The sequence below is a fragment of the Coregonus clupeaformis genome, chromosome 20 (genome assembly GCF_020615455.1).
Source record: "Coregonus clupeaformis isolate EN_2021a chromosome 20, ASM2061545v1, whole genome shotgun sequence".
Taxonomy (NCBI): Eukaryota; Metazoa; Chordata; class Actinopteri; order Salmoniformes; family Salmonidae; genus Coregonus; species Coregonus clupeaformis.
In genome coordinates this window covers 17,369,717-17,394,580 of record NC_059211.1, presented here as the reverse complement: position 1 = coordinate 17,394,580, position 24,864 = coordinate 17,369,717, and the positions used below count along the sequence as shown (strand labels likewise).

At 42.8% G+C, this 24,864-nt stretch overlaps 2 protein-coding genes across 4 annotated transcripts in view; both read left to right on the top strand.

Annotated features, from left to right (window-relative positions):
* palm1a (paralemmin 1a) overlaps positions 1-6,735 on the top strand; it is a 76,923-nt gene extending 70,188 nt beyond the window's left edge. For both annotated transcript variants that reach the window (XM_041839822.2, XM_041839823.2), the window contains one exon: positions 1,532-6,735. In XM_041839822.2, coding sequence (XP_041695756.1) covers positions 1,532-2,136 — 605 coding nt within the window. In that variant the 3' untranslated portion in view covers positions 2,137-6,735. The remainder of the gene's footprint in view (positions 1-1,531) is intronic.
* Positions 6,736-7,401: 666 nt separating this feature from the next.
* Positions 7,402-23,359, top strand: LOC121533679 (mitotic spindle positioning). Of its 2 annotated transcripts, XM_045205344.1 has the most exons (6): positions 7,402-7,644; positions 8,220-8,410; positions 12,629-15,089; positions 21,909-22,165; positions 22,427-22,465; positions 22,579-23,359. In XM_045205344.1, the coding sequence occupies exons 2-6, from the start codon at positions 8,351-8,353 to the stop codon at positions 22,666-22,668; spliced, it is 2,907 nt and encodes a 968-aa protein (XP_045061279.1). In that variant the 5' UTR covers positions 7,402-7,644; positions 8,220-8,350; the 3' UTR covers positions 22,669-23,359. The 2 variants fall into 2 exon arrangements, with proteins under 2 accessions (XP_045061279.1, XP_041695758.2); XM_041839824.2 differs by lacking the exons at positions 7,402-7,644; positions 8,220-8,410 and adding an exon at positions 9,913-9,990.
* The last annotated feature ends 1,505 nt before the right edge of the window (positions 23,360-24,864 follow it).

Sequence of the window (24,864 nt, the reverse complement as noted above, 5' to 3'; positions counted from 1 at the left end):
TGGATGAGAGAGAAAAATGAATGTAATCCATTTTGAATTCAGGCTGTAACACAACAAAGTGTGGAATAAGTCAAGGGGTACGAATAAGCCCCTATGAATGTTTGTCTATAGTAGAGCTGGGATGATAAATATAAAATTATTGATATCGATCAAACCAATAATTTAACAGACATTTTACTGATATCGATGCACACTATATACTTATTGTTCAATTTATAGTTATTGTGAAATTTCAGTCGATTTATCGGGATATGGATTTATGTCCATATCACCTAGCTCTAGTCTATAGGCTCTGACATGAGGTTGGAATGAAATATTTCCAGGGATTACAGTCCCCTGTAGTTCAGTTGGTAGAGCATGGCGCTTGCAACGCCAGGGTTGTGGGTTCGTTTCCCACAGGGGGCCAGTATGAAAATGTATGCACTCACTAACTGTAAGTCGCTCTGGATAAGAGCGTCTGCTAAATGACTAAAATGTAAATGTAAAATGTACGAATACTTTCGGAAGGCATTGTATAATAGTAATATAAAAAAAATGAATATATGATCTGAGATAAGTCTACCTAAAATTATAGTTATTACAGACATTGCTTGTCTGATCACAGCCATTGAAAGACATACATCTTGTAGTTCAATAAACTTGATAATGCATTTTCACTGGCCTATACAGATACTCTGTCTCATATAATGATTGGCTTGAATCCACTTATTGACTCTAGATATTATTACCTTGATATTACCACTTCTCGTAAAGTAAAAGGAATAGTTAAGCATAGCATGACACAGTGTTGCAGGGTGACCAATAAATCCAAACCAATAATTCTACTTCAATAGTTCTATTTATGAATGTGAACTTGGGCTATTATGTATTGGCACAAAACACAGTCAGTACATTCAGAACTCATTTGAAATGGTCCCTTTGGTCTCCCTGTAGCACCTGTTTTAGTTCACCTGCTGGTATTGGGCATGGACCCTTCCATATACCCCACCCCGCTACAACCAATATATCCTATATAGCTCTACTCTCTCACCTCTTTTTATTGATTTTGCTCCCTGACACAGACAACAAGCACTGGGCTCGTGATGCAGCAGCTGTGGCATTCGCTTTTTTTCCCCCTGCTCTCTTTCAGCTGCTCTCCTCTCCTTGCACTCCTTGTCTGCTTTTCTCGCTCCCCTGCTTCCTTCCCTGTGATTTGACTGTGACTGGTCAGCTTCAGAGCACGTCACTGTTCCGTGAGTGGAGGTTTGTGGGAAAAAGGTATAGCGTTAAATAGCCTCCCTCTCCTTGTTTCTTGAGTATCTAACACGATTGGATAGGTGTAAGCCATTGGTCCATGACATGGCTTTGGTCAGTCCAGTCGTATCAGATCAGTGATGATTGCTTCAAGGAAGGATGCATTTTTTTAAAAATTTGAACAGGACCTAGTTCTCCATGCTCTCATGAGGAATGCTCTGGGTGTCTTCTGTTAATGACACATCTGTCTCTCTCCTCTCTCTCCATCTCTCTCTCTCTGTCTCTTTCTCTCTCATAGTGGTACATGAGGTGAACGGGGAGAACGGGGTCCACCAGCTCAGTGCCAATGAGGTGGACGAGCTCATCCACAAAGCAGACGAGTCCATGATGAGCGACGCCACCACCGCCGGCGCCACCTCCACCGCCCCCGTCGTCCCCACTGATGCTGAGTTAGCCGCAGAGCAGCAGACGACACCACAGAAGGAGATCACTGGCATGGAGGCCAAGGCGGGCGGCGCCAGTCCCCAGCCAGGTGGAGGCGAGGTGGAGGCCAGTGCCGAGAACCCCGTCACCATGGTGTTCATGGGCTACCAAAGCGTTGAGGACGAGGCGGAAACCAACAAGGTGCTGGGGCTGGAGGGCACCGTCAAGGCCGAGCTGGTGGTCATCGAGGACGGCGAGGGCAAGAAAGTGACGGTGGGGCCCACCTCCGCCACTGTGACCGTCACCGAGGGAGGCACCAAGGAAGAGCAGTTGCCCCCGCCCAACGGCAGCGCCGCCGACCCTGTTAAGACCCCCCAGGAGAAGGCCCCAGCGGGGGAGAAGGGGAGGGAGCCAGAGGGGGGCGCCACTGAGCTCAACAACAAGGAGAAGCAGCCCTGCAAGTGCTGCACCATCATGTGAGCCACCGTTGTGTGGCCGCATTCCCCCCGGGACTTGACTTTTCAAGGAGAAATGACAAACCAACAACAACCATAACGTCAAGAAAACCAACAAAAACTCACCCCTTTCCCTTTTCCCCCCTCCTGACAAAAAAAAGGCATAAATGTTCTGTATCTTTTGATAGCCGGCTGTTGTTTTCCAACTTCATTTTCATCTCCGTTTTATATATTTTATTTCATTTTTCTATCTCCTTTCATTCTTTTTACTTTTGTATTATTTTGGGTTTTGTTGTGACTTAAACGGATGCTGCCAAAGGTGAGCAATCCCTGCGTTTTCACACTGAGATTCACACTGAGATTCACACTGAGATTCACACTGAGATTCACACTGAGATTTCTGAGGGAGAGAGGAGATAGAAAAGGAAAGATAGAGGGAGAGAAAGACAGAGGAACGGGTTTGTTCACCCAGCATTGTCCAACAAGCATTTTTTTAATGACATCTCTTATACACCGTCATGAGTTTTGTAATCTTAACTTTCTGTATGAAGGACAGATATATCTCTCTATATATATCTATATATATATAAATTGTTTATTTTAAAGATATATTTATTTGACTTTTTTATTTTTTGAAAAAGCCCTGACAGAAGCATGTTATACATTGTGCTTTCTGTCCTCTGCTAGTGCATTTTAGATAAAAACATGGGGAAATATTTATGACTGATAAAGCTGTTAGAGAATTCTCTTGGATTTTGTTTTCCAGAAAGAAAAAAAGAAAAGTGACTTTGGAATTTCTGAGACAGACACCAACCACACTGCTATTTGAAAGTGACATGCAATGAGATGTGATATTGATGGCATCAAAGTACTGTGTGCGTGTGTGTATGGGTATCCGTGCGTATGTGTATGAACATGCATGGATGTGTGTTTGAATGTGTGTGTGTTGGATTACAATGGCCTCATTGGTCCTTATATCATCCCACACTATAATACCCACAATCCCCATCGCCTCTTTTCTTTCTGGAAGAAAAAACAATACTCGCTTATTTGTTGTCATTTTCCTGCAACCAAATCAACTACACTAGTTCGACAACACTAGTAATGAATTGAATAAAATGCGTGAAGATCTTTCATACCGAAGCTTGAGACTGATGAAATTAATGCCCCTGTGTAAGCCTTGACATTTGTGTGGTTCACCCCCACTTAACTACATTACCCAGAATACCACTACCCCTTTAAAATAAATCATGTTGCTTACCGCTGCCTTTGTGATAACAGTATTAACTACTTTTCATTTAACTCAATGACATAATCCAAGCTCTGGCTCCTGATGTGATGACCTAGCTACCAACAGCTGTGTTTTGATATGATGGTCGGCCTGGACAGGCCCTTCCAATGTTCCAAAGACTTTCATCTGGATATCAACTACTGTGGAATTGGTGCATAGAGCATAGTCTGTTGTTTTCAACCTAGGCACAGCAGCGCATATACTAAACTGTGTTGCAAATACTGTAAGAAGTTGCTCCATTCAGACTTTTAGGATGAGTGCCATTTGGAGGGGCTTGGGGGTCATATGTCGCCCTCAGAGTTGGTGTGGGAGGAGCTTCACTTTAAGAGTATTTGGTTTCCTGTTTGAACCCTACTGTTAGGTCCTGGTTTTGTCATTTAAGGGAAACGAAACCAAACAAAGTTGAAGTAGGCCTATTTTTCATTCAGTGTATCTATCTATCAACATGCTTGACCTGAGGCAAAAAGCAGGGAATTTCAACGTTTTTACAGTCCAAGAAGTTGTCAAAATCCTTTTCCACCGCGAGTGGTAAATTTAGCTCCAAATTCAATGTTGCAATTATTTGTTTATTTTCATGACAGAGAATAATAGATGTTTTTGCAGTGTAGCTAAATTTGAACAGCTGTATTTTACTTTTGTGTGCGTTTTTGCTGCATTATGAGTGCCTGTAGCTATAGAATATTTTACTTCTTACTTATTTTTGCCATCTTGGAGTCAAATTTCCAGCTGAGCTGAGGGTCATGTTATCATTGTCCAGTGTATTTTTCCAGTGGTGAGTTGAGTCAGTTGAGTTGGATTGGTCAAGCTAGGAGCCAGATCCTTTCAACCGACGCACTGACACGCTCATATGTAAACGTGGTCCATGTATTATTCGCATCCAGAATAAAACAAACATTTTGTTTTCAAAGATGGCTGAATAGTGGATGGTCTGCGTTATCTTGAAGTGAGTCAAAGAAGTGAGCTCTCTCTAGCAAGAGGTTGACCGACCTTGTGTAATGTTTGCCTAATCCTCGTTTAATATTGTTCCATGTATATTTGTACCTATCCATTGATATTTATAGAGCTCTATAGGTTATTTTAACGGTGCATGTCTTTGTGAGGGTTCAAATCAAGAACAGGATGGACATAGATACAACAAATCTAATAACAAGGTCTGATAAGCCTAGTCAGAATGATGCTGGTGAATCCAGTGCATTGTAGAAAAACCCCAAATGCAACATCTATTAATTTCAATTTCATCATGTAAGATATATAATGAAATAATCTATTTTGCCAATCCCCTTCAATCCCACCTCCTCCTGCGCGTTCAAATGGGCAGGGCAATCGTTGATATACCGACACATTCTCCAATATGCTGCTCAGCATCCAGCAAGGAGGAAGGAGCAGAAAAAGCTGACTCAGTGTACAGTAAACGGCGTCACATGTGACATGGCCTGACTCTGTAGCTCTTCGTCTCATGACGAGGGTACAGAAATGCGCGTTACTCTATAGGACAGTCACACTGTCAGAATGGGGTGTTGGTCTAGAAGGTGTCCGACAAATTACTGCCTTCGATCTGCTCAGACATCACTGAAGACCAGTCCTCGTCGAGTAATATTCCCACACTGCTAGATCCAAACCTATGCAAGAACACCCATGCTAACGAATCATCATCTAGGTATAGCATTTAGGACTAGCTACAGCAGCAGTTAAGAGGCTTTTAGTTAATCAGTATATCACACAAAACATTATCTAAAGGGCCAAGCATTGAATCATGGCCCATCCCTTCCTTTGTATGTGTTTATAAGATTATGCCTTTTTATTTCTTAAATAACTTCTAGCTAACAGCTCACTACATATACAGTACATGTGGTTCAGTGGCTGTTGGCATAGTTTAGGTTGGTCAATTTCAATATAAAATGTGAAAAAATGATTTCATATGTTGGCACTGCCAACTTGGCTGCACATGACATGGTTGGGATGGTTAAATGTGGGTGGTGTGTTTCTGTGGTGCTAAATCATTGATACTGTCATATCTGACAGCTGAAGTTTAGATATTATTTTAGATATTATTTTCTGCAACTTGTGTTTCAAGAAAATCACAGATATTTATATTTGCAATAGGAAACAGTAGCAAGAGTCATTTGCTAGACACCTCAACAAGGAAGTGTTTAATTGGTTAAATTCCAAGATTATTTGAAGCAGAAACTATGTGTTCAGTTTTAAATGTTTTTCTTTTAAGATAACATTTGCAACATTAATCTCAAAATGGAAAAACATGAACCGTACAAATGCACTTAGGGTGGTCATACTGAAACGCAAGGCGTTCCTGGTCTAAGAATTCGCCCATACTATTAGAGTCAGAGAGAACATTGGTGACCTTAACAAAATCTAATTTGTCCATCCACTTTACAATGAAATATGGTGACACTTAAGAAGAGGACATGCATAATACCTTCTTAATATTTCGTTAGAGGAAAGAATTACTTGGCACTTTGGAAACAAGATGACACTGTGTTTATCGTATTTGCTCTATTGACACAGTACATTTTGCTTCATCAACAACTTTGAGCTTCAAGGTTAACAAATGTCAATGTCGTTCTTATGAAGGGTAATGAATGCCAATGTTGTTCTTATCAAGGGTAATGCATGGACACCTTCACTTGAAGTGCCCTCACTGAGCAGTAGCAGGAAGTTTTTCCTAACAACTGATGCAGGGTCAAATATTTGTCTATCCCTAATGTCTAAGGTTAGGATAGGGGTATAGGGTAATCCGATCTTAGATCTGTGGTGAAGGGTAACTTCTACCTCAAGCTCCTGTTGAATACCCAATACCCGTCCTTCCTCGGCCCCTCCCTCTTGCTGAGCTTGGTGCAGCAGCAGTGAGGGTTGTCGCCCCTGGCAACCCCCTCCCACTCTCTGCACTGCCTGCACCATGGTTACCTCATGACTCTGCAGCAGCGTCCCCTGTTGGTTCTTATCAATATTTACATTCCAGTTCTGACTTTCTCTCTCTCTACAGACCCCCAATGCCTTGTAGTCTGGCCCCCGGCCAGGCTTATTTTTTGTAAATGCATATATAAATATCTACATATAAATGTCCTTGTGCAAAACAAAATGTCTGTCGCTCTCTCGTCCTCTAGTGTAGACTCCTAGATCCCCGTCCCTTCCCCAGTGACTCTGCGCTCATGGCAGTCAGTCAGTGGAGGGCCCAGGTAATAGAGTGGGTGCCCATACACTGCTGCTTTCTTATTGCTTTGTTAGTTGTGAAGGTCTGCTTTCTTACGAACTGAAAAGTGCTGTAGAGGAAAGTGTTTGAAAAGACAAATAAAAATGTGATGTGCTTCAAAGGTCTCTCCCGGTCTCTGTTTTGTTTTTGTGTTCCCTCCCTCCATCTTGGAAATTGTTTTCACCTCAGTCAGTACAGATTCGTGAAAGTGTGTGTGGGTGTATGTGAGTGTGTGTGTGGGTGTCTTTAGCATCGGTTCATAGACTAAAGTTGAAATCCCCCTTGAGGTTTGTATCGCTCTCGAAGGCCTGCATTGTGAAATCCTCACAGTCCTTTCCTATGAACAAAGGTCCTGTCCACTTATCCACCACAATGCAATGTTTTTACACTGCTAATCTAAGACCTGCTGCACCATTGTCACGGCCATTGTCATTGACACAGTGACCTGGCTACACAGTCACAGTTGGCAGAGGCGGGACTTTGTGTGCGCGTGTACACGGATGGCTCCTCTTTTGTCCGGCATTTTGTGATGGTCAGCAGCATTCCAGTGCAATTCCCCTGCCCTCAGCAACACACACATGGCGGCCGCTGGAAAAAACAAGGGAGCAGTCACGCCACCCAACGCTTTGTGTCCTGGACCCCCCCCTTACCCTCTCACTCCCCTCTTCACCCTCTCCCCCACCACAACCGGTCAATATCTCTGGACTAGCAGCTTTGATGGACAGGGGGTTGGGGGGAGGATGGAGAGGGCCGAGTGACAGATACTGTGTGTGTGTGTGTGTGTGTGGGGGGGGGGTCTGGTAACAGGGAGGGGTCTGGTCAGGGCCAAACCCCAGACCAAAACACCAGCGGAGCCCGGAGACCCAGCTGTTAGGCTTAACACAGTAGGGGATACGAGGGGGGCGCAGATCGAGACGGTGCTAGACCATCTGCTTGAGGCGAGCCCGGGGTGGAATGCAGAACACCTGCTGGAGAACCCAGACGTCTAGGAGGGAGAACGCAGACGTCTAGGAGGGCAGGTCTAGAACCGAGAGGTGAGTTAAGGAATGGGGGGGTGGGGGGGGGTCTTTGATTAAGCTACTGAGGTATAGAATGGAAGTTCTTATTGAACTCTCCATATGTACATACATCCGTGTTATCCAGTTGTTGTTTTTTTTACTACCAGCCTATAATGTAAGCAGAGACTGATGCTCCATGAAGGATTACTTCTGGGATTATGATACATTCATTTTTACTTTGAAAATGAGCATGGAGACTTGCCATTGAGATGTGTTCAAAGAATGCTTGCAATAATCATGACCAAAAAATATAAGAATACTATTATGGTTCGGCACCAGAGATATTCCTAGTGTACTCAAATATGGACATTTGTGGAAAGTGGACAGTCATTTTTAATTGCCAGATGAAAAAAACTTCAGGGCTAATCAACCAAAAAAGCAACTGGAAGGTTCACCAAAATGTTAGTTTAATCAATGTTTTATTGATAAGTCCGGTTCTGTCTTACCCCAAAACGTATACATCAAATACAATGTACTGTCTTTCCAGTTGTTGACCCCTCTCCCTCCCTATTTCTCCCTCCCTCTTTCTCTCTTCCTCTCTCTCTTCTCAGAATGAGCACACCTGGCCTGAGTTGATCTTGATTGCCCCCTGCACCTAGCCTTGAATCCTGTCACACAGAGAGCTGCCGAACACATTCACCACCACGCTGTTACACAGACAGACATACACTCACACTGTAGGATGTTCAAGTACACTCCTCCTTGGCAGGTGCTGTGTAACAGCATGGAGCATGAGACCAAGGTAAGACAACCCTTACCACAAACACAAAATGACAGGTGTAGTTGCAACAATTTAAAAGGGATCCTGATTGTAGGCTAGCAATTTGTTTTGCTTTGACATCATTCTCAGTGTTTCCCCCCTCATTTACCAACAATCAACATTCCACACAGTTGGATCTGCATTGTTAATGTTTGTACCACAACCATTGCAGCCTAGATTCTTCTTATGGTATCCATGATCTTGATTTTTGTTTAAACAATGGCGTTCATTGGTTTAAAAGGAATTTTGGACAAATGCATCTCAATAGTACCCACTTTAATGTCTATGGCATGTTTAATCTGTAATGCGTTCTATTCCTAGATTTTAAAACCATAGTGGTGTAAAGTAGATATACCTGTGCAATCAAACATTCCTAAGCTAACTGAGATCCATATTATATGTTTTTCATGACCCTTTCAAGTCTTTATTCAGAGTGATAAAGTTGATTGAGATACTCTAATGATTGGTGTCCATGCACAAGGTAGTCACTAGAAAGCAGTAAAGCTATGTTCAGTGTGAACCTTCCCATTTCTCAAAGCGAATGCCCTCTATCAGGGGTGTCATGCAACCCAAAAATCAAACAAACAACATTTGTGAGGATGGCTGGGGGGTGGAAAGTGGAGAACACCTGAAACAGCTTTTTCCCTGCAACCTAGAGCCATAATCATTATACTTAATTAGATGTAAAAAAAAATATGTATATTTTTCTCTGCATAATTTACATTTTAGTCATTTAACAGACGGTCTTATCCAGAGCAACTTACAGTTAGTGAGTGCATGCATTTTTTTTCATACTGGCCCCCTGTAGGAATCTAACCCACAACCCTGGCGTTGCAAACGCCATGCTCTACCAACTGAGCTACACGGGGCCACAATGTAAGTAATTCATATTTAGGCCATGATGACTACCTGTAGCGGGGACATCATCCTCTCAGGTGAACTTCAACCCCAAAGGAAGATTCTTCTTGAACAGTTCACAGGCAAGATATTGATGATGCCTCAGTACTTGTAAACAGTGTTCTTTTCTGTTCTTGTTTCCTTATGAGACCAATGATGGGTAAAGGGAATGGATATGTTTCCGTAAGTTTATCAACTCAGTGGTTATGAAGGAAAGGAGAAGGAAGCTTCTGCACTTGGACACAAAATTATTATCACCAGGAAATTAGCCTACTCTTTCCCTTAGGTCAGGGTTCTCCAACTCCAGTCCTCGAGAGTTACTGGGTGAGCAGGCTTTTGTTTCAGCCCAGCACTCACTGACCGGTTACAAATAATCAACTAATTGCGGTCTTCAGTTTGGACCACAGGTCATTTTAATCTGGGTCATCTTGTTTGATAGATTTGCATTGGCGATGTGAAAGGGTTTCTCTTCTCTCCCTATCTTGTTATAGCGGTCTGTCAGTCTCATGCACTTTTCCCTGTTCGGTCAGAGGGTGTGGCTTCAATAACTGACATGATATTGGCTGAACTTTGCCTGTGCTCTAGGGTGCTCAAAAGACAGACAGAGAGAGCGCGGGAGACAAGACAACAGAAAAACGTGTCTTGTTTGCGGTATACTAATTAAGGTAGGGTTCATTACTTCATTTTCCCAAATGATGAACTGTACTTTTGATCCAAATGCATTTCAACAGCATTATCGCTACTTATATTATCTATGAATTGTAAGCACTTTGGTTCAGTGGCAGTTGGGTGAGCAGGTGCATTAGTCTAGAAGAGACACTATGGTTGGATTTGCCATCTCGTCACACTGTCTACATTACTGAATAATGACCTCTACTTCTTTTCAATAGTTGATGTCAAATTAAACCCTTGTGCCTTGACTGAGGGAAGTAAGCCGAATGTAGGTCTATTTTTCTATACACCTTTTGTGTTTATCAAGTGGTGGCTGTTCTCCATGTTTCTCCAAATGCTACATCCTACCCTATTTGAAGAGTACCTTGCATACCCCTGGTCTCTGTAGCTACACAACTTATACCCATGGGAACACTCCAGTACATTGTTTATTTCTAAAATGTCCTCTTTTTTTAATTAGTAGAGCTTTAATGAGCAGTTGGCATACTTGTCTTTCCAAGACCATGAAAACTGGTTTGAAATCTGTATGGTCGACAGTCATAAGCTGTAGGGTATGACATGTATTTGGGCATTTATTTCAGACAGTCGATGAGTAAATGTATTGGCCTTGAATAAGTCTAAAGGTTATGATAGGGATGACTTATCTGTAGCGAAATCTTAATTTTGCCCTAATTTGTTGTATTATCTTGTGTGGTATATGCAACTTGCCTTTGGCCTTAGTTGATCCATGCCACAATAGGCACTTTGTTGACAGGGACTAATGTACGTTTTGTACATACATACACACACACACACACACACCAGTGTGAGGTAATAAATTAGTGGGGGCAAGGAGACTTGTGTATCTCCTGTCCCCCACAGATCGCTCCTCTTCTCTCTCAGCCAATGAGCAAAGGGCAGAGGAGCCGATTCGAGGAAGTGGCGCTGAAAAGAGCTTATCAGGGGTACACAGTCCACTGTCACACATGGTCACGCGCGCATACTCACACTGCAGGCTGCCTTAAAACTCTTGGGATAGTATGTAATGCACTGACGAGCAGTTACATATCTTGGTTATCTTAGCAGTTACACATCTGCTCTCTGTACTTTTCAGACTGTATGCCGTACCCATAAAGTTACCTTTTAACTCAAAATGGCCGTATATTTTCTGAAGAGCGTATTCTGGGGTCAGCCAAAAGTCTTGGCATCTCAGGGAAGGTTAGGACTTGGTTTACTCCTGAAAGGTCCATTCGTCTAGTGTTGTGCATCTGACATGATTAGTTAATAATTCTGTGTCAGCAGGGTTACAATGAGAATCATGAAATGCAGGATTGTTCTGTCGATGTCAATTTTAAATGACAGAATGTTGAATGGAGTGGCAGCTTCCAGGGGCTATAGGTTTTACTCATTAGCCAACATGCTCGAATAGCAATGAGCATGTTATGCTATAGTATGTTGTCATCCCAAAAGTACTATAGAGATTCTATGTGATATTCCTAGTATTGCTAGTTGCCATTAAATATTTTCCTTTTAATCCTTTGTGTGGCATATTAAAATGATTGACAAGTCAACCCGCCATTGCACCCAGCCTCCAGTGTAGTTAGTAGTTCGTTTTACATCAGTTTATTGAAGAGGAACTTAACTGTTTTCATTGGCCAAGACTATCTAATATCCTGCTCTAGTGCCAGTACTCCCACCTCCAGATGAGTTGTGCGAGAAAGGAGTGAACACATTCCTCTCTCACTCCCTCATGGTTCTTCATATATCTTCTGATAACTAGGCACTTTGAAAAGGTATTGTAGCTGCACACTCTAGGTCAGGGTTCTCCAACCCTGTTCCTGGAGCGCTACCCTCCTGTAGGTTTTCCCTCCCACTCCAGTTGTAACTAACCTGATTCATTTTATCAACCAGCTAATTATTAGAATCTGATGCGCTAAACCTACAGGATGGTAACTCTCCAGGAACAGGGTTGGAGAACCCTGCTCTATGTATATCATGGCTGCAGGTTAAGATTAATCCATTGCTTGAATAAATTGATAACAGTTGATAATCAATAAGTACACTGAACAAAAATATAAACACAACATGTAAAGTGTTGGTACCATGTTTCATGAGCTGAAATAAAAGATCCCAGAAATGTTCCATACGCACATAAAGCTTATTTCTCTCAAATGTAGTGCACAAATGTGTTTACATCCCTGTTAGTGAGCATTTTTCATTTGCCAAGATAATCCATCCACCTGAAAAGTTTGGCATATCAAGAAGCAGATTAAATGGTATGATTACTACACAGGTGCACGTTGTGCTGGGGACAATAAAAGGCCACCCTAAAATGTGCAGTTTTGTCACACAACACAATGTCACAGATGAAAAGTGTTATGCTACTAATTTCATTTTGGTGCCACAAGCTGTATTCTGTAATGTCTGTGAAGTGGGAATAACAGCCATTGTCACTGTATGCAAAGATGTAGCTACTCCAAAAGTGTCTTCAATAAAATCTTGAATTGTAATTATGATAAATTGGACAGGAGGGCTTGTTTGATTGGTTATAACGACCCAGTTGCCACTTGACCATTAATCTTTCTTAATTATTATGTTGCTTAAGTGATGACCCATTGGCCTATTTTAAAAAAAAACTATTATTGGTTGCAGAGACTCTCAGTTGCTGCACCTGACGATTCCCAGGATGTGTTGACCCAGGAGGAGGGAGACCAGATAGTGTGCCAATCTCACCAGCTTCCTGCCTCAGAAATCTCACCGTCTACACAGGAAGACGCCACATTCCAAGGAACCATGGAAAGCACACCCAGAAAGTGGGTGCTTCAGCCCATGTCACCCAAACTGGAGCTGGCAGTAGACCTTCGCACCATGCTCAGCCCCACCACCGATGAGCCCTTTAGCCTGGACCGGAACTGGATCTACAACCGGAATGGCAACTCTTCGGCTTTCAGTTTTGACAGCATATCCGTGACCCGCACCCAGTCCACGGTCATCGTATCCTCCCAGCAGAAGGTGTCGTCCCGGGATGTGGTGGTGCAGTCCAGGCAGGTGGCGGTGTCAGAGGAAGATGGCGGCAACACCAGCGAAGACTGGCAACCCAGTAGCCCTAGCAGTCCTGGCAGCACGGGCTCCCAACGTGGCTTCTACTCCTTTGTGGATGATCCTGCGAGCCCAGAGGCGGAGATGAACGAAGCCTGGATGGTGTCCCCAGAGAGACAAGCCAAGTTGGCTACCCTGAAAGAGGAAAGCAGCTTCAAACTGCAGACATACGCTGGTGGGAAGAAGCCAGGGAGTCTGTTTGAGGAGGACGAGGACTCCCGCTACCAGGTGAACACCAACAATGGTGCCCAATTGAAGGCAGAGGAGGAGGAGAAGCAGCTTAGGCAGGAGATCATCCACGGTCAAGCCCCCAAAAAGACTGCCACATTCAGGGAGCAGTGGAGTGCACTGGAAACCCTGGATCTCAGCAAGTCACCCAACAAGTTGCTCGAAGGGTTCAGCTTGTGCTACGGGCCAAGCAGCACCAAATCTGAGCCCACACCAGCAGCCGAGCCAGGCACCATCGACAACGAGCAGATCAACTTCAGCGCAGCACGGGAGCAGTTCCTAAAGATGGAACAGTCGAGGCTCAACCCCTTCCTGCAGAGTCCCAGCTCTCTAAAACCACAAAGAAGACTGTGGCAGTCAGAAGACAGCTTGCTATCACCAAGGAGTGAGAAAAAAGATTACCACCCTGCGGAATGGTTTAACCAAAGTCTGACCCCAGTGAAACGTCAGGACAAAGGGAAAGTCGTCACTGGCAGAAAGGTGACATTGTATTGCACAGAGGAGAGGGTAACCAAGAGGCAGAGTAGCCTGTTTGATGAATTTGACTCTGGACTGGAGGATCTATCGGGGGACCCAAGTGTTGGCTACACAAGTGACGGAAGCATGTCCAATGACAACCCTCAGCCAGAAAGCAAGGGGACCCAATCGGCAAGTGGTTACAGAGAAACACCCATCGAGAGGGAGATTCGTATCGCTCAGGAGAGAGAAGAGAGTCTAAGGCGATTGCGGGGCATCAAGCACACCGACGTCCAGGAGATGGTGGAGATCAAGACCAAGTCTCTGCTCTCCCAGCCTACACCGCCATTGATGCCTGTCAAGGCAAAAGAGAAGAACCGGGTGAGCTTCTTCATCCAGCACGAGATCGAAAAGGACAGCCAGAGGGAAGAGGACCTGCTGCACCAGGGGAGAGTCCCAGGTCTGTATGACCGGAGAACTCCCCAGGAACTGGAGGATAGGAGGAAGATCTTTGAGCTGCGAGACCAATCTGGAGCCGAGGAGAAGAGGAAAAGGGCTTGGTCATCACCCGGGGTCATTGTGAGGAGTAGCAGCTCAGATACGGAAGGCTATCCTTCCCCTTGCTGCCCTCACCGGCACTCAAAAGAGGCTGAGCTGTACATCAGCAGCATGAGCGCCTCTCCAAGTGTCAATACCACCAGCAAAGGCTGGGGTTCAGAGTCCCAAGACCTCACCAGAGTACTGCCAAGTATCTTCCCAGAGGACAGCGTCATGTTGAAAGGCCATGAGACCACAAAGGCGGCAAGCTCTGAAGTCACAGTGGTGGTGAAGACAATAAATACTAGCGAAATAGTAGATTACCCATCGTGGATAGTGGAAAGAAAGAAGCCAGTTCCAGCCAGTGGCTCCTCGGCTAAAGAAGCCTCCTCTTCATCCTCTCCCTCCTCCCCTACACCCACTGCTTTTGCAGTGCAGGGGTCTGAACCTAGTGATAAGCCTATTCCAACCTGGAGGGCGCACCTGGATTCTGGCGGCCTGCGACATCGAAGACCCAACACTCCTGATATTATCCAGAAGGAAATTGAGCAGGATCTGAAACGTGAGCAGGAGCTCCGGGAACTGCGAGAATCCAGTGGCCTGTCCGCCTCTATGGAAGGAAACTTGGACTGTGTAGAACGAGACGCTAAAGACTCATATCAATCGCAAAGCCTGCAAAGGGTAATCGTGAAACAGGAAGAGTCTGTCTTCTCTGAGAGCCCTTCACTTCCAGTAGAGCAGACGAGCTTGGCCAGACGGTCCTACTCCTCTATCACTCCAGTATCAATGCTAGGTAGGATGGTTCAGTCAATTTAATCATACACAAATCTATACAATTACAAGACTATGTAACTGAGGAATTATTCATGATGGCAATATCATATTCTTGTTTTTGGCTTGATTTAAGCAAATGTCTACATGCACCAAATGTCTTCACAATTCTAGCTTTAATGGATGTTGCATAACATTATTGTTTACTGTTGGCTTTCCTAGACTGGAAGAAATGACAAACTTAATTAGAACCTGAACTTTGGTCATATATGGGCAGAGGAACCAATGCGGTGTTACCAGCCATGATTAATCATTGACACAAAGGATATTATTTTGCATCCAAAAGGCTGAAATAAGACAAAAACATTGCTGCTTTTACTTGGAGTTGATGCACTGAAATGTAGTGGTTCAAGGCCCAGTGCGGTCAAAAACGTGATTTTCCTGTGTTTTATACATATTTACACACAGAGGTTGGAATGATACTGTGAAAATGATGATAATGCCCTTTTAGTGTAAGAGCTGTTTGAAAAGACTACCTGAAATGTCTGCCTGTTTTGGTGGGACTGAGTTTTGGCCTGCCTGGTGACATCACTAGGCGGAAAATTAGTTAATAGAGCAATAAGAAAGAGTTCCAAACCCCTCTGCCAGTAAGAGCTAGTTTCAGTTTTCCCCTCCCCACTCAGACCACTCCCACAGCCCTAGCAAAACTCTTGCCTGAGAAATTGTTCTTAGCTAAGAAGCTTTCTGTTTCTTTTTGACAATTTTCATTGAAAACAATCACAGTAAGGTACTTAATTATTACCCAGAAATGATTTGATATTGAGATAAAAACGTCTGAACCTTTTTAAGATCACTCTACAGCCAGTCACATTAAAGGCCTAATTCAGCTGTTTTTATGTCAATATCAAACAGTACCTTACTGTAATAGTTTCCCATAAATATTGTCAAAAATAAACAAAAATAGCGTTTTAGCAAAACTTTCTCAAGCAAGAATTTAGCTAGGACTGCTTGGGAGTGGTCGAGTGGGGAGGGGAAAACTGAAAACTAGCTCTTATTGGCAGAGATGTTTGGAACTCTTTTTGTTATTGGTCTATTAGCCTAAACTCCACCCATGCAAAACCTGCTGATTTAGAAGGTCATGTGTAGATTGTATTTTCAAATGGCAACTATGAGGAAATAACACTGATCAACTTTTACACTTTCATATGCAAAAGTCTGTGGACACCCCTTCAAATTAGTAGATTTGGCTATTTCAGCCACAACCATTGCTGACGGGTGTATAAAACTGAGCACACAGCCATAGACAAACACAGACAAACATTGGCAGTAGAATGGCCTTACTGTGAAGAGCTCAGTGACTTTCAACGTGGTACCGTCATAGGATGCCACCTTTCCAACAAGACAGTTCGTCAAATTTCTGTAAGTGCTGTTATTGTGGAGTGGAAACGTCTAGGAGCAACAACGGCTCAGCCACGAAGTGGTAGGCCACACAAGCTCACAGAACAGGACCGCCAAGTGCTGAAGCAAGTACAAATTGCCTGTCCTGTGTTGCAGTACTCACTACAGAGTTCCAAACTGCCTCTAGAAGCAACGTCAGCACAAGAACTGTTCGTCGGGAGCTTCATGAAATGGGTTTCCATGGCCAAGCAGCCGCACACAAGTCTAAGATCACCATGAGCAGTGCCAAGCATCGGCTGGAGTGGTGTAAAGTTTGCCGCCATTGGAGCAGTGGAAACGCCTTCTCTGGAGTGATGAATCACGCTTCACCATCTGGTAGTCCGAGGACGAATCTGAGAATGGCGGATAACAGGAGAATGCTACCTGTCCGAATGCATAGTACCAACTGTAGAGTTTGGTGGAGGAGGAATAATGGTCTGTGGCTGTTTTTCATGGTTCAGGCTAGGCCCCTTAGTTCCAGTGACAGGAAATCTTAACGCGACAGCATACAATGACATTCTAGACCAGGGTTCTTCAATCCTGGTCCTGGAGGGCCGAAACACCTCTGTTTTTCATCCTCTCCTTCTAATCAGGGGCTAATTCAGACCTGGGAAAACCAGGTGAGTGCAATTAACTACCAGGTAGAAATAAAAAACAGAAGTGTTTCGGCCCTCCAGGACCAGGATTGAAGAACCCTGTTCTAGACGATTCTGTGCTTCCAACTTTGTGCCAACAGTTTGGGGAAGGCCCTTTACTGTTTCAGCATGACAATGCCCCTGTGCACAAAGCGAGGTCTGTACAGAAATGGTTTGTCAAGATCGTTGTGGACCCTGACCTTAATGCAATCGAACACCTTTGGGATGAATTGGAACGGCGACTGCAAGCCAGGTCTAATTGCCCAACATCAGTGCCCGACCTCACTAATGCTTTTGTGGCTGAATAGAAGCAAGTCCCCGCAGCAATGTTCCAACATCTAGTGGAAAGCCTTCCCAGAAGAGTGGAGACTGTTATAGCAGCAAAGGGGGGACCAACTCCATATTAATGCCCATGATTTTGGAATGAGATGTTCGACGAGCAGGTGTCCACATACTTTTGGTCATGTAGTGTAGTTTCATCAGCTGTTGTACAATATGATACAAAACACAGGAAAAACAGAATTTTGACAGCACTGGGCCTTTTAAAACTAGTGTTAAGGCAAGATAATCTAAAATGTCTACCAGTGTCCATTTTCATGGTCAAGTGTGTACAATGGTATGACTATACTTTAGGCTATCATTATGTACAGTGCTTTCAGAAAGTATTCATACCCCTTGACTTATTCCACATTTTGTTTGTTAGAGCCTGAATTCAAAATAGATTACATTTATTTATTTTCTCACCCATCTACATATAATACCCCATAATGTCAAAGTGAAAACAAGTTTTTAGATTTTTTTGCAAATATATGAAATACAGAAATCTCATTTACATAAGTATTCACACCCCTGAGTCAATACTTTGTAGAAGCACCTTTGGCACCGATTTACAGCTGCGAGTCTTTCTGGGTAAGTCTCTAAGATCTTTCCATAACTGGATTGCGCAACATTTGCCCATTTTTTAAAATTATTTTCAGAATTCTTCAAGCTCTGTCAAATTGGTTGTTGATCATTGCTAGACCACCATTTTCAGGTCTTGCCATAGATTTTCAAGTAGATCTAAGTCAAAACTGTAACTCGGCCACTCTGGAAAATACACTGTATTCTTGGTAAGCAACTCCAGTGTAGGTTTGGCCTTGTGTTTTATGGTATTGTCCTGCTGAAAGGTGAATTAATCTCCCAGTGTCTGGCGGAAAGAAGACTGAACCAGGTTTTCCTTTTAGGATTTTTCTTGTGCTTAGTTCCATTCCTTTTTTATCCTGAAAACTCCCCAGTCCTTAATGATTACAAGCATACCCATAACATGATGCAGCCACCACTATGCTTGAAAGTATGGCACATGGGACTCAGTAATGTGTTTTACATTTTTTCATTTTAGTAATTTTAGCAGACGCTCTTATCCAGAGCGACTTACAGTTAGTGAGTGCATACTTACATGTACTACTTTAGTGACTTGTTGCAAACAGGATGCATGTTTTTGAATATTTGTATTCTGTACAGGCTTCCTTGATCCATCCTCCGTTTTCTCCTTTCACAACCCTTAAAGTCTAACTGTTTTAAAGTCACCATTGGCCTCTTGGTGAAATCCCTGCTTTTTTATTTTATTTTTTACCCATCTACCAATAGGTGCCCTTCTTTGCGAGTCATTGGAAAACGTCTCTGGTCTTTGTAGTTGACTCTGTTTGAAATTCACTGCTTGACTGAGGGACCTTACAGATAATTGTATGTGTGGGGTACAGAGATGAGGTAGTCATAAACAAATTATATTAACCACTATTCTTGCATACAGTGAGTCCTTTCAACGTATTATGTGACTTGTTAATCACATTTTTACTCCTGAACTTATTTGGGTTTGCCATAACAAAGGGGTTGAATACTTATTGACACGACATTTCAGCTTTTCATTTTTTGAGTTGTATGAATATTTTTGGCCCCTTATTTCCCTAAGATTTTTTAAACAATTCCGTATAGCTTAGTAGAACCCCTTAGACAGGGCTTAGACTCTTATGGGTGAAATATGGTTACGCACATGTATTGCTCTAATAACTTTCCACATACTATGAACACCGCCTTAATCATTCTCCTAGTCAAAAAAGAAAAGGACTCGAGACTACAGTAACTACTGTCCGATTTCTTTGATTTAATATGGATTTAAAAATAATTAGCAAAGCGATAGCCAACAGATTAGAAACCGTTCTTCCCAAAATAATACTTTCTGATCAAACAGGTTTTATGAAAGGCTGACACTCTTCAGAAAACAACAGGAGCCTCTTTAACATCATGCAACTCGCTTCCCAAACTGATATTCCTACCGCAGTAGTGACGTTGGATGCAGAGATGCCATTTGACAGTCAATATGACCTTCCTGAACTTGGCACTCGAGGAATTCGATTTTAGTGTGTGTATGTGTATATATATATATATATATATATGTATATATATATATATATATATATATATATATATATATATATATATATATATATATATATATATATATATATATATATATATATATTACACAGTGAGGGTAAAAAAGTATTTGATCCCCTGCTGATTTTGTAAGTTTGCCCACTGACAAAGACATGATCAGCCTATAATTTTAATGGTAGGTTTATTTGAACAGTGAGAGACAGAATAACAACAAAAAAATCCAGAAAAACGCATGTCAAAAATGTTATAAATTGATTTTGCATTTTAATGAGGGAAATAAGTATTTGACCCCTCTGCAAAACATTACTTAGTACTTGGTGGCAAAACCCTTGTTAGCAATCACAGAGGTCAGACGTTTCTTGTAGTTGGCCACCAGGTTTGCACACATCTCAGGAGGGATTTTGTCCCACTCCTCTTTGCAGATCTTCTCCAGACCTTAATCCACAGATTTTCTATGGGATTAAGGTCTGGAGACTGGCTAGGCCACTCCAGAACCTTAATGTGCTTCTTCTTGAGCCACTCCTTTGTTGCCTTGGCCGTGTGTTTTGGGTCATTGTCATGCTGGAATACCCATCCACGACCCATTTTCAATGCCCTGGCTGAGGGAAGGAGGTTCTCACCCAAGATTTGACGGTACATGGCCCCTTGGTGTTCTTGGGGTCATAGGCAGCATTCCTCTTCACGGCGAGTTGAGTTGATGCCAAAGAGCTCGATTTTGATCTCATCTGACCACAACACTTTCACCCAGTTCTCCTCTGAATCATTCAGATGTTCATTGGCAAACTTCAGACGGGCCTGTATATGTGCTTTCTTGAGCAGGGGGACCTTGCGGGCGCTGCAGGATTTCAGTCCTTCACGGCGTAGTATGTTACCAATTGTTTTCTTGGTGACTATGGTCCCAGCTGCCTTTAGATCATTGACAAGATCCTCCCGTGTAGTTCTGGGCTGATTCCTCACCGTTCTCATGATCATTGCAACTCCACGAGGTGAGATCTTGCATGGAGCCCCAGGCTGAGGGAGATTGACAGTTCTTTTGTGTTTCTTCCATTTGCGAATAATCGCGCCAACTGTTGTCACCTTCTCACCAAGCTGCTTGGCGATGGTCTTATAGCCCATTCCAGCCTTGTGTAGGTCTACAATCTTGTCCCTGACATCCTTGGAGAGCTCTTTGGTCTTAGCCATGGTGGAGAGTTTGGAATCTGATTGCTTCTGTGGACAGGTGTCTTTTATACAGGTAACAAGCTGAGATTAGGAGCACTCCCTTTAAGAGTGTGCTCCTAATAATCTCAGCTCGTTACCTGTATAAAAGACACCTGGGAGCCAGAAATCTTTCTGATTGAGAGGGGGTCAAATAGTTATTTCCCACATTAAAATGCAAATCAATTTATAACATTTTTGACATGCGTTTTTCTGGACTTTTTTGTTGTTATTCTGTCTCTCACTGTTCAAATAAACCTACCATTAAAATTAGACTGATCATTTCTTTGTCAGTGGACAAACGTACAAAATCAGCAGGGGATCAAATACTTTTTTCCCTCACTGTATGTATGTATGTATGTATGTATGTATGTATGTATGTATGTATGTATGTATGTATGTATGTATGTATGTATGTATGTATGTATGTATGTATGTATGTATGTATGTATGTATGTATGTATGTATGTGTGTATATATATTACACACACAGAAATGGTTTAAACTTTTCTCTAGCTCCCCACAAGCCTCAGTAATTACTAATAATATAATCTCAAGGCCTTTCAAACTACCCTTGGCTGCTGCGGTTCGCCAAAACAGTTCAATTATAGGCATCCGATCCCCAAACATAACTCCCAAAAAAGTATTTACGCTGATATTCTGATGTTCGTACAAGAACCCAATCGATCATTAGAAAACGTGCTCTCGACAATCAACATATTCGGCAGTATATCGGGATATAAGATTAACTGGCACAAATCAGAGAACCTCCTCCATAAATCAATTTAACTGGGACTAGCCAAAACTCTCCCCTGCAGATGGTAATTTCTTGGAGTGCAAGTACCGCATAGGCTAGATAAATTATATATATTTGACATGATGAATTTGCACCATATTCAAAATAACAATTCCACTTTGACGTAATGGGGTATTTTGTGTTTGTGTAGGCCAGTGACACACAAACTCAATGTAATCAATTTTACATTCCGGCTGTATCACGTGGAAAAAGTCAAGGGGTGTGAATACTTTCGGAAGGCACTGTAGTTTCATGTTGCATTCAATCTACATTTCAAATGTACTCTTTACAAGCATGTATGTGTTAACTCAATGTTTATTTCTCTATTCCCCTCCCGATAAAGCGGACAGCGCATCGCCCTTTCCCGCCTCCATTCGTCCCACTGCTCGTCTTCCCTCCTTTTCCATAGTGACTGCCCAGCCATGGGGCTCCCAATGGCCCACCTCCACTGTGGTGAGCAGGGTTGCCCCTCTGTTGCCTGCTAGCCCATGGGCAGAGATGGGTGGCTCCCCTGGGACTCCCACGCAAAAGGGCTTTACCGAAACCCTACTAGAGGACTTTGAAGAGAGGAGAGTCAAACTGAAGCTGGAAGAGAATGCTGTGAGGAAATACTGTATTGGACACAGAGGGAGTTATTGATGTTGTCTACATACATTGAAAATCCATTATAGACACACATAAGACAACTTTTAGGCATAGTTTGGAAAGAAATACAGCAATACAATATGCCTACAAAAGAGTACTAATAGTGTTGGAGAAACCATATACATCTTGTGAGATTTCTCAATTCATAGGTTTTATATCCTACAATGATAGTGTGCTAGATGCTAAATTGGACATTTTCTTTTCTGTTACCTCTAGTATGCAGGAATTCAGCCTACTGACGATGTGAACAATGAGGTAATTGGTTGCTTTTCTCTCTGTTGATATGCATTGAATCACTTGTCATTTGTCTCCGAGAAGGCCTTTATCACAGGTCCAATATGATGTTGCTGCTATTTCATCCATTGCAGGTCTTGGAGGCGACCCGTGTCACCAGGCACAAAAACAAGCGGGCACTGCGCTGGGAGGCTGGCGACTACACCAATGAGGACGGCCAATGAGTCTACCAGCCCTCTCCACTGGAGGGCATGGTGAGAGAGGGCAGAAAGGAGAAGAGATGAACAACAGGCATTTTAGGGAAGTTGTCCCATCTCAGCACATATTAATATACTCTGTCTACACACTAACTGGCTGAACTAATGATTGGTGCACTCTGTGATAACCCCCCGTCCATCAACATCTGGCACCTGAGCCTTGCCCCGACTAGAGCAGGTACCCTTTCACGATTTATAAGCGAGAGACAAGTGAACTGAAAAAAAGATTTAATAAAGATGGGACAGGTTTTAGCTGAGGCAGAAAATGGTCCAAATGCCATCATAGGTGGATTGTAAACGGAATGGAATTTAAGAGGAGTTCTGCGCCTGCTTAGAATGCATTGCCTTGTTTTGGGATGAAACGGTGTATGACTTCTTTTTAAGTCTGGCAATCACTGCTAGGTAGCTTTGATCAGGCCCATCTGCCCTCAAAAGTATAGAAAATGAGTGAGGGAGCTATTTTTGTCTTGTCAGTTGTGCTTTGCAAAGCAAAAACAAACAAGAAACCAATCGGATATCCATTATGTATTTAATAAAGTTAACATTTCTAAAACAATATCCAGTCCAATGAAGCACTTGCAGTACCGTCTTCAAGAAATGTTGACTTTTGTCTAATTTAATATGAAATAATATCTAATAAAGAGTTAGCTACAGCTGATACCAGTATGTTTGTTTTTAATTTGACAAGAATGTGCTTTGAGAGCAGAAATTTGTGTAAGACTTGTTACATAAACCTGCCAGGTCCTTATGTAATTATTTCCTTTCTTGGGTAATGTGCTATATGAATGTAGCCTAGCAGTTAAAAGCCTTGGGCCAGTAACCGAAAGGTCGCTGGTTTGAATCTTCGAGCAGTCTAGGTGAGAGAATCTGGCGATGTGCCCTTCAGCAAGACACTGAACCCTAATTGCACCTGTAAGTTGCTCTGGATAAGAGGGTCTGTTAAATTACTAAAATGTAATGTAAGTTCAATGACAAACAAGTTTAATCACCCTCAACCTGACTGTTGCAACATGACAATATCTGGTTTTGATGGAGAGACTATGGTAAGACATACTGCTGAGAATAGCCCAGGGAATGTAGATGTGATAAGCGATTCAACTCTGCTACATTTGGTGGCAGCGGTGGGATCCACTGCCTAAACGAGCAGCGATTTCAAATCGGATGCATTGTAGATGAAGTTGATCAAATAGAGAATCTCCAAACTGATTCAAATGGAGTAAGACATTGCCATCTGCTGGGCAGTCACGAACTGATTGTAGGGGATTTGAGAGTTTAACTAATGTTGAAACTACAAAAGTATGGCCAGAAGTATGTTGACACCCCTTCAAATTTGTGGGTTCAGCTATTTCAGCCACACCCATTGCTGCCATATATGTTCAAGCAGATTTAAGTCAAAACTGTAATTTGGCCAATCAGGAGCATTCACTCTCTTGGTAAGTAACACCCTTGTAGATTTGGCATTGTGTTTTAAGGTATTGTCCTGCTGAAAGGTGAATTCATCTCCCAGTGTCTGGTGGAAAGCAGACTGAACCAGGTTTTTGCCTGTGCTTAGCTCCATTCCTAGTCCTTAACAATTACAAGCATACCCATAACATGCTTGAAAATATGCAGTGGTACTCTGTAATGTGTTGTATTGGATTTGCCCCAGACATAACACTGTATTCAGGACAAAAAGGTAATTGCTTTGCCACATGTTTTGCAGTATTACTTTAGTGACTTGTTGCAAACAGGATGCATGTTTTGGAATATTTTTATTCTGTACAGGCTTCTGTTCACTCTGTCAACTACGTTAGTAGTGTTTAATCAATTTTAAATTCATGCTGTAACACAATGTGGAAAAAGTCAAGGGGTGTGAATACTTTCTGAAGGCACGGTATACTACAGTATGCTTAAGTTTGAACAGGTCAGACTACCTAATTTTGGTCTCCCCATTGCCGACCGTTGGTGAGCAGGCAAAAGGTGAGGCTGGAGGTAAGCCTTTGCCAGCGCCCCATTGATGAGCATGGCAGGGTAGATCAGCTCATGCTCACAGCAAGGGCATATCTGTGTAACGCTGAGGGTCCCCTTGCTGGTCTTCTATGTTGCATGTTCGGCTGCAAACTGGACATCTCTCAAACAACTGCAGCAGGCAATCCTCCTAAACTATGCATTAAGTTTGGGAAA

Excerpts from the sequence above, each read along its gene's own strand:
- LOC121533679 (XM_045205344.1), top strand. The coding sequence starts at position 8,351 with ATGTTCAAGTACACTCCTCCTTGGCAGGTGCTGTGTAACAGCATGGAG. Across the intron at positions 8,411-12,628 it reads GCATGGAGCATGAGACCAAG|AGACTCTCAGTTGCTGCACC; the intron begins GTAAGACAACCC and ends TATTGGTTGCAG. Across the intron at positions 22,166-22,426 it reads TGAAGCTGGAAGAGAATGCT|TATGCAGGAATTCAGCCTAC; the intron begins GTGAGGAAATAC and ends TGTTACCTCTAG.